The following is a 9,212-nucleotide window of genomic DNA, read 5'->3' as shown; positions in this document are numbered from 1 at the left end:
AGAAACGCTGGGCTGGAGGAAGCACAAGCTGGAATCAAGATTGCCAGGAGAAATATCAATAACCTCAGATATGCAGATGACACCACCCTTATGGCAGAAAGTGAAGAGGAACTAAAGAGCCTCTTGATGAAAGTGAAAGAAGAGAGTGAAAAAGTTGGCTTAAAGCTCAACATTCAGAAAACTAAGATCATGGCATCCGGTCCCATCACTTCATGGAAAATAGATGGGGAAACAGTGGCTGACTTTATTTTTCTGGGCTCTAAAATCACTGCAGATGGTGACTGCAGCCATGAAATTAAAAGATGCTTACTCCTTGGAAGGAAAGTTATGATCAACCTACACAGCATATTAAAAAGCAGAGACATTACTTTGCCAACAAAGGTCCATCTAGTCAAGGCTATGGTTTTTCCAGTAGTCATGTATGGATGTAAGAATTGGACTATAAAGAAAGCTGAGCACCAAAGAATTGATGCTTTTGAACTGTGGTGTTGGAGAAGACTCTTGAGAGTCCCTTGGACTGCAAGGAGATCCAATCAGTCCATCCTAAAGGAGATCAGTCCTGGGTGTTCACTGGAAGGACTGATGTTGAAGCTGAAATTCCAATACTTTGGCCACCTGATGTGAAGAGCTGACTCATTTGAAAAGACCCTGATGCTGGGAAAGATTGAGGGCAGGAGGAGAAGGGAACCACAGAGGATGAGATGGTTGGATGGCATCACTGACACAACGCACACGGCTTTGGGTGGACTCCAGGAGTTGGTGATGGACAGGGAGGCCTGGCGTGCTGTGGTTCATGGGGTCGCAAAGAGATGGACACGACTGAGCGACTGGACTGAACTGAACTGAACTGACAGTAATCAAGACTGTGTGGTACTGGTAGAGGGACACATAGATCAGCAGACCAGAGACTGCAGAAAAAGAACCATATAAACATGCTCAGCTGAGTTTTGATAAAGATGCAAAAGTAATTCAATAATGGAAAGACAGCCTTTTCAACAAATGCTGCTGGAACAGACAACTGTCAGCAAAAACAATAAACCAACCAAACTGAGCCTATGTCTCACACTTCCATAGAAATGAGGAATTATGAACTTAAATGTAAAACGTAAACTAGAAGACTTTAAGAAAAAAAGTAGGACACAATCTTTAATATCTAGAGCTACATAAAGATTTCTTATACTTGAAAACAAAAGTACAATCTGCAAAAGGAAATATTGATAAGATGGACTTCATCATTAAGTAAAAACTTTTGCTCTGCAAAAGACATGGTAAGAAAATGAAAAGACAAGCTACATGCCAGGAGAACACATATTTAAGCCACCTATCGGACAAAAGATCTGTCTATAAAATATAAAGAGCTCTTAAAACTCAAGAGCAATCAAAACTGGGACAACAAAAAACCAAACAATCTTAATTAAAAAATGGGCAAAGGGTTTGAAGAGATTTCTCCCAAGAAGATACCCAAATGGCCAATGAGCACAGGAAAAGATGTTTAACATCACTAGAAAAACACAAATAAAAACCACAACGAGATAATTCACATTCATTAGGATGACTATTAAAACAATAACAACAACCTCCCAAAACAGTAAGTGTTGAGGAGAATGCTGAGAAACTGAAACTCTCGGGCACTGCTGAAACTCTTGTGCACTGAAACGGTGTAGCTACTATAGTAAACAGCAGGGCAATTCCTCAAAAATTAAAAACAGAATTGCCACATAATCTAGCAATTCCACTTCTGGGCAAATACCCCAAAGAACAAAAAGCAAGGTCTCAAAAAGATATTTATATATCCGTGTTCATAGAAGCATTATTCCCAAGAGTCAAAAGATGGAAGCAACTCAAGCTGGGCTGAATGAATGAATGGATAAATAAAATGTAATATATACACACAATGGAATATTATTCATTCTTAAAAAGGAAGAAACACATGGGTGAACCTTGAGATGTTATGCTCAGTGAAATAAGCCAGTCTTAAAAAGACAAATACTGTGACCACTTAGATCATACATATGCCAGGCAGGTAATAGCATCAGGACTCAAGCCTGTATCCTAGTCCCAAAGCTAGGCATTTGAAGATCCATGTGGTGGGGTGGTCTTAATACAATATTGTAAAGTTTAAAAATAAAATAAAATTAAAAAAAAAATAAAAAAATAAAATAAAAAGTCAGAGCATAAAAAGGAAATCACACCTAGGCTCATTAACCATTTAACAACACTTACTTTGAATATCGCACCATTGGGGCGCAGACTTTTACCAGCTGCCCAGAATGAAACATTTCTATTGGATCTTTTCTTCTTTCTTGACATGTTGTAGTTTGTATGTAGTCACTCTTCATGAAAACAGATTTATTTCAAATCTGAAAAAGACAATTAGTTTGCATGGAGGAAGCACTTTCACTTGAATCCCATCATTCTTACAATTTCAATTGCCAGGAACATGAATTTTTCATTAGGTTTTGTAGGCTTAGGAATCTTAGTTTCTTTTCACAGTATTGAATAGGATACTACAGAATTCTGACTTTATTTATACGTCATGGATAGCTTTTAGCACACTGTGAAATTATAACGTTTATATTTTATATAAATTATGCTTGTTCAAGTCAAAAACTAACAGTTTTGAATTTTATACTTAATTGACTATAGTAACAGTTTCTGCTCAAATCAATAAGTGCTCAGGATGTAGAAAACTAAAAGATGTTTTCCTAGAATACATGTTATTATTTTCCATGTTAGTTTTTCCATTTTACTTCGTTTGGCATTGATTTAACCAAGAAATTTGATTGAATTAATTCATATATAGTACTAAGTATGTCTGGCACTTTGAAATACCCTTTTTTATCCAGAAAAGTTAAATGGTAGTAACAGAACAGCTTAAGTACCGAGTATTTTAAAAGACATACTGGTACGTTTAATGTTTATTCTTATTCTCAAATTCCATTCTTTTTATTTGAATCAGAAGGCAAACAAACTTTTAATTATATTTTTAAACATTTAAATGTTTTGTGAACATTGTTTCATGAAAATCTCAGTTGTAATCACATAGCTGCATGGTAAATCACTATTATACCCAGAGGGACAAGTGATTAAATTAGGTAATTTCTAAGTGTTTTACAGTTGCCGTACGGTACTTATCATTTCATAGTGTTGGCTGCTTACTAATTCCAATTTTGGCCTTAGTAATTTAAAAACAAATACTGGCCAACTTTAGAAAAGTCTAATTGCTCACCATGAAATTTTTTGGTTGGCTAAATCTGAAAGTATTGATATAACCTAAACATAAACTAATAATTTAATCTCCTTAGGTAGAATGTACAGGTGGAATAAGATAAACTAGTTTTACTGATCACTGTTTATCAGTTTATCACCATTTATCATCTAAACAATAAACATTTAGAGGTGGGTGTGTCAACTAAGTGGTACCTTTAATTAAACCTTGAGCTCATCTTCATCAGCTCATAGTCCCTGTATTCTTAATTCCCCATCCTGAGGACCCCAACAATCTTCTTGGAATCCCAGTTGATCTTATTTTTTTCCATTCAACAAAGATTAATTTCCCGCTATATGCTGAGAACACAGATGAAAATATTTTTGGTGTCTTTAAAAATGTATTAAACAAACTTATACAATAAGGCTAATACACTCAGACACAATTTCAGCGTTGTAGAAATAACTGCCAAGAGGAGTCAGTGAAGTTGGGGAAGTGTCCAGTTACAGAGAACAGTACAAAGAACTCCAGAGCAGCATGAAAATACTTGATGTTTTCAGTGAACAAGGAATAGTTAAGCACTGCTTGAGCTGTAACTAGACAGGATATGAGAGTGCCTACAAGTTAATGGGCTTTATACACCAGATTAAGACTTTTTAGATTTATACTCTAGGGCCTTGGTTCTCAGACACTTTTCCTGCTCTGTGGGTAATTTTTACATGTGCACTCAACATGTTAACGTGTGCATGTGACATATTTCCATGGGCATGTATTCTTGTGTAAGTTGTTTGTCTCTCCTTGTACACTAGTTATAATTGAAAAGAATTTAGCAGGGAAATGAAGCATGATCAGATTTCTGACTTAGAAAGATTTCACTGGAGGGTTTAGGGGTGTTGATAAAATACTAGTAAGGATGCCACTGTAGTAGACCAAGCCATGTGTAATGAGTATCTGATCTGGGAGTCTAGGATTGAGGAAAGAGGAAAGAGAATGCATTTAGGAGCTATTTAGAAATAAAAATAAACTAGCAAGACATTTAAGGGTTGGAAATCACCTGATGACAGCACGAGTTATATGTGCAGAGAGAGAATATTAGGATGATGTCAACATTTTTGGATTTAGAGCCTGGTGGATGGCAATTCCAATCAATGAGACAGAGAACCAGAAGGAAGAACGGACAGGCTTTGGCAGGGAAACATGAGTCAATGCTTGGGCACATCAAAGAGGTACTCAGCTGATTTCCAGGTGGTGATGCCTCATATGGGGTATATACATATGGTTCTTAAGAAAAAGCTAGAGATACAGATTGAGAGTCTTTAACCTCTAGGTTAAACCAGAGATCAAACTGTCAATATCCATTCGGTCATTGAAAAAGAAAGTTCCAGAAAAACATCTACTTCTGCTTTATTGACTATGCCAAAGCCTTTGACTGTGTGGATCACAATAAACTGTGGAAAATTCTTTAAGAGATGGGAAAACCAGACCACCTTACCTGCCTCCTGAGAAATATGTACGCAGGTCAAGTTGGAACTGAACATGGAACAACAGACTGGTTCCAAATTGGGAAAGGAGTCCGTCAAGGCTGTATATTGTCACCCTGCTTATTTAACTTACATGCAGAATACATCATGTGAAATGCTGGGCTGGATGAAGCACAAGCTGGAATCAAGATTGCCAGGAGAACTATCAATAACCTCGATATGCAGATGACAGCACCCTAATGGCAGAAAGTGAAGAACTAAAAAGCCTCTTGATGAAGGTGAAAGAAGAGAGTGAAAAAGTTGGCTTAAAACTCAACATTCAGAAAACGAAGATCACAGCATCCAGTCCCATCACTTCATGGCAAATTGATGGGGAAATAATGGAAACAGTGAGAGACTTTATTTTCTTGGGCTCCAAAATCACTGCAGGTGGTGACTGCAACCATGAAATTAAAAAGACGCTTGCTCCTTGGAAGAAAAGATATGACCAACTTAGACAGCATATTAAAAAGCAGACATTACTTTGCCAACAAAGCTATGGTTTTTCCAGTAGTCATGTATGGATGTGTGAGTTGGAGTATAAAGAAAGCTGAGTGCCGATGAATGAATGCTTTTGAACTGTGGTGTTGAAGACTCTTGGACTTCAAGGAGATCAAACCAGTCCATGTGAAAGGAAATCAGTCCTGAATATTCATTGGAAGGACTGATGCTGAAGCTGAAACTCCAATACTTTGGCCACCTGATGTGAAGAACTGACTCTGAAAAAGACCCTGATGCTGGGAAAGATTGAAGGCAGGAGAAGGGGACAACAGAGGATGAGATGGCTTGGATGGCATCACCGACTTGATGGATATGAGTTTGAGTTGGTGATGGACAGGGAAGCCTGGAGTGCTGCAGTCCATGGGGTCTCAAAGGGTTGGACTGAGCAACTGAAGTGAACCTCTAGGTAATATGCTGAAACTAGAAACATGGACAAAGTACTTATGGGTACCATATTGTGTAGAAATCATTAAAAGCACCAACATTTAAGTAAAAGGGAGAAAAAATTTGAATATAAAGGAGACAGCAAGATGAACTTTGGAGCTGGAAGGAATAAACCTGAAACGTGATATTCAGAAGCCAAGAGAGGGCTAAACTTTTACAAAGGAAGGAGGGGATGAGCATCTTAAACATCACAGAAGAGTGAGAATGAGGTAAAGACTAAAAAGGTAGTCCAATGGCAACTGGGTCACTGTGACGTTAGCAGGAATAATTTCATTCTTATTCACTCTTGTTCCCTTACATGGCATATAGAAGGGTTCCCTTAATGTTTTTGCTGAACGAAGAAATCAGTAGTTCTCAATCTTGGTTGTACATTAGAATGAGGCAGGGAGATTTTAAGCAGGATGCCCAAATCATACCCCAGAGCAATTACATGTGAATATCTGGGCTTAGGATACAGGTATCAGTGGTTGTTAAAGCTTTCCAGGTGATTTTAATGTGCAGTCAAGCTTCAGAATAAATAAATCCACATCCTCCAAAGCAAGTGACACTATAGATTTGTTTAAATGGGTTTATATGTACCTCTTAGCTCCTTTGGGATAAGACAGGAATTGAGTCTAATGTTTTACACTCAAGCTGGTATATACAGGTAGAGATTCAAAATTCTTCATTGAATGAATGTTCTGCAACTTTTTGATGTAACAGCCAGGAAAGGAAAAATGACCCATGATTCAAAGACAATGCTTATTTAAAAATTATTAGTCAAGTTTTGTGTATTATTGATAATGAAAACTAATGTGACTCTGGGCACATTGCTCTTGGCAATTTTTGAGACCTCCATTCAGAACAAACAATCCTATTCAACACCAGAACTGATATCAAATATATTAGGGAAGAACCTCTGTGACAAAGTTAAGGCTAAGCACAACGCAGTGAGCTGAGGCTTGTTTGCTTGAGTTCTTATGCGTATCTAATACATTTAGACTTATAAAATACCTCAAACAGCGTTTGGCACAGTAAAGTATTTCACATTCTCAAAAATCTGTTAGCAGAATCAAGAGAACCTGTAGCTCTGGCACTGGGAAAAACTGGTTCCCTGTGTACATACTTAATGTACACAAAAGAAAACTTATTATTTTTTTACAAAGAAATGCTTAACCTTCTTGCACACGTGTGTCTGACCTGTTAACTTACTATTAATTTATTGAGGGAGAAGTAGAGGTGAACAGTGCCGATGTAATGGGAACTAACTTGATCTTTCAGCTCAAAAAATGGAAAATTCATCAATTTGTAGTAAGGAGAAGTCTGGTGTCGCTCACGACACGTGGCTGAAGCTAAGCAATAGAAAAACCTTAAGGATACTGTCTCATGGGAGAGTAGGTAGAGAATGAGTCCCACATATTTCTGTTTCAGTTGTCCTGCTACTGCTGCTGCTAAGTCACTTCAGTGGTGTCCGACTCTGTGCGACCCCAGGGACGGCAGCCCACCAGGCTCCCCAGTCGCTGAGATTCTCCAGGCAAGAACACTGGAGTGGGTTGCCATTTCCTTCTCCAATGCATGAAAAGTGAAAGTGAAGTCACTCAGTCGTATCCGACTCTTAGCGACCCCATGGACTGCAGCCTACCAGCCTCCTCCATCAATGGGATTTTCCAGCAAGAGTACTGGAGGGGGGTGCCATTGCCTTCTCCTCAGTTGTCCTACTTCACCGATTTTCGGCTCTTCCTAATTCTCCCCAGTATTCATTCGTGGCAACTTTCCTCTCCAAGCTTTCTCCACCTGCCTTTACTCCAAGAATGCGAATCAAGGCATGTGGCAGATACACGTGATGTGAAAGTCGCTCAGTCGTGTCCGACTCTTTGCGACACCATCGACTTGTACAGCCCATGGGATTCTCCAGGCCAGAATACTGGAGTGGGTAACCTTTTCCTTCTCCAGGGGATCTTCCGAACCCAGGGATCGAACCCATGTCTCCCTCATTGCAGGAGGATTCTTTACCAGCTGAGCCACAAGGGAAGTAGATACACGTAGGTAGCTATTAACACCCTCCAGCTGTACTTGAGGCGTGCAAACGAAGTTCCCAGAAGCCTCCGCTCTCTTGCCTCCATCAAGAGGCCTCTGTTCTTAGGTTCAGCGGGAAACGACGCGGCCACGTTTTGGCGCTCACCTTCTCCGCCCGGAGAACGCTGCTAGCACCAGGGGTGCGGCAGGGACACGGAGGAAAGCGCCGGTCCCGCGACCTCGGCTTCCTCAACGCCCTGGGCCCTCAGTGCCCACCAGATCCGGGCCCCACGCCGCTCAAAGGCAGGTTCGGTCCGGCACAATTAAGCGGATCCTCCTAGTCGGCTCGGAGCCTCGGACTGGGCAGAGCGGGCGGCGCCCAAATTCTGCGTCATCATCTGGGCGGGGCGCGCTGCTGCTGACGGCATCACTCCCGTACCAGCCAACATGGAAGGTGGTGACGGCGGCGTCTCTATGGCTGGCCGTGGGGCTCCGGGTTCCGGAGCTGCTGCAGCCACTGTCCGGGAGCTCCTGCAGGACGGTAAGGGGGGCCGGGCTGTGGTCGGGCCATGGGGCTTGGGAGCTGTCTGCTCCGCACCTGGGCCTGGGTGGTGGATTCAACTCGTCGCTTTGCAGAAAGTTTTCCGTTCTCGACGTGACCACTCCCCTCAGCCCGGCCCACTGGCACCTGGGTGCCGGCCTTGTCAACGTGTTTGCCCAGGGGCTTGCTGACCCGTTTCTTTCCGGTTGCCCTGGGGACACCTGGTTTCTGGAGGCTCCTCATTTTCAGCTCTACCCTCCACGCTCCTGGGGCTTCGCTGATGTCCCGAGTTTCCGCACCTGGTGACCTACTGCTGCCGCAGTTCTTGACCAAAGGCTGAAGCGTTTAATGCCCTGAAAAGTGTAAGAACTAGGACACATGACAAGCGCTGAATGAAGGGGGTCTCTTTTTATGTAGATTTGGAAACATCCGCCCCTTTGACAAATTCTTGAACTGCACAGGTGGCCCCCGTTTACAAGCTCGCTTGTTTGTGGTTTATCCACAACCACACATGGGGGAGGGTTCGGAGCATTCATTCAAGCTGGGATTAACCATATGTATTGAATATAGCAGTCAAGTTTATTTATAGTTTTGGACAAATTGCTAGGAATAAGAAAAGTTAGACATACTACATTTGAGAAGCGCACACAACTGTATTAGTGACGTTCAGTTCAGTCGCTCAGTCGTGTCCGACTCTTTGCAACCCCGTGAATCGCAGCATGCCAGGCCTCAGTGTCCATCACCATATCCCGGAGTTCACTCAGACTCACGTCCATCGAGTCAGTGATGCCATCCAGCCATCTCATCCTCTGTCGTCCCCTTCTCCTCCTGCCCCCAATCCCTCCCAGCATCAGAGTCTTTTCCAATGAGTCAACTCTTCGCATGAGGTGGCCAAAGTACTGGAGTTTCAGCTTCAGCATCATTCCTTCCAAAGAAATCCCAGGGCTGATCTCTTTCAGAATGGACTGGTTGGATCTCCTTGCAGTCCATGGGACTCTCAAGA

General features: G+C 41.6%; 2 protein-coding genes across 3 annotated transcripts in view; one reads left to right on the top strand and one right to left on the bottom strand.

Annotated features, from left to right (window-relative positions):
* DUS4L (dihydrouridine synthase 4-like (S. cerevisiae)) overlaps positions 1 to 7,977 on the bottom strand; it is a 16,722-nt gene extending 8,745 nt beyond the window's left edge. Inside the window, exons 1-2 of the mRNA XM_010841461.1 lie at positions 7,835 to 7,977; positions 2,224 to 2,360 (exon numbers count right to left, since the gene is read on the bottom strand). Of these exons, the coding sequence (XP_010839763.1) occupies positions 2,224 to 2,339 (116 nt within the window). The 5' untranslated portion in view covers positions 2,340 to 2,360; positions 7,835 to 7,977. The remainder of the gene's footprint in view (positions 1 to 2,223; positions 2,361 to 7,834) is intronic.
* A 62-nt stretch (positions 7,978 to 8,039) lies between these two features.
* Positions 8,040 to 9,212, top strand: part of COG5 (component of oligomeric golgi complex 5) — a 281,698-nt gene continuing 280,525 nt past the window's right edge. For both annotated transcript variants that reach the window (XM_010841464.1, XM_010841465.1), the window contains exon 1: positions 8,040 to 8,209. In XM_010841464.1, the coding sequence (XP_010839766.1) occupies positions 8,116 to 8,209 (94 nt within the window). In that variant the 5' untranslated portion in view covers positions 8,040 to 8,115. The remainder of the gene's footprint in view (positions 8,210 to 9,212) is intronic.

The sequence above is a fragment of the Bison bison genome, unplaced genomic scaffold, assembly GCF_000754665.1.
Source record: "Bison bison bison isolate TAMUID 2011002044 unplaced genomic scaffold, Bison_UMD1.0 scf7180017864162, whole genome shotgun sequence".
Lineage (NCBI taxonomy): Eukaryota > Metazoa > Chordata > Mammalia > Artiodactyla > Bovidae > Bison > Bison bison.
Note: the sequence above shows the minus strand (reverse complement) of the source record. Positions and strands in the feature narration are given on the sequence as shown.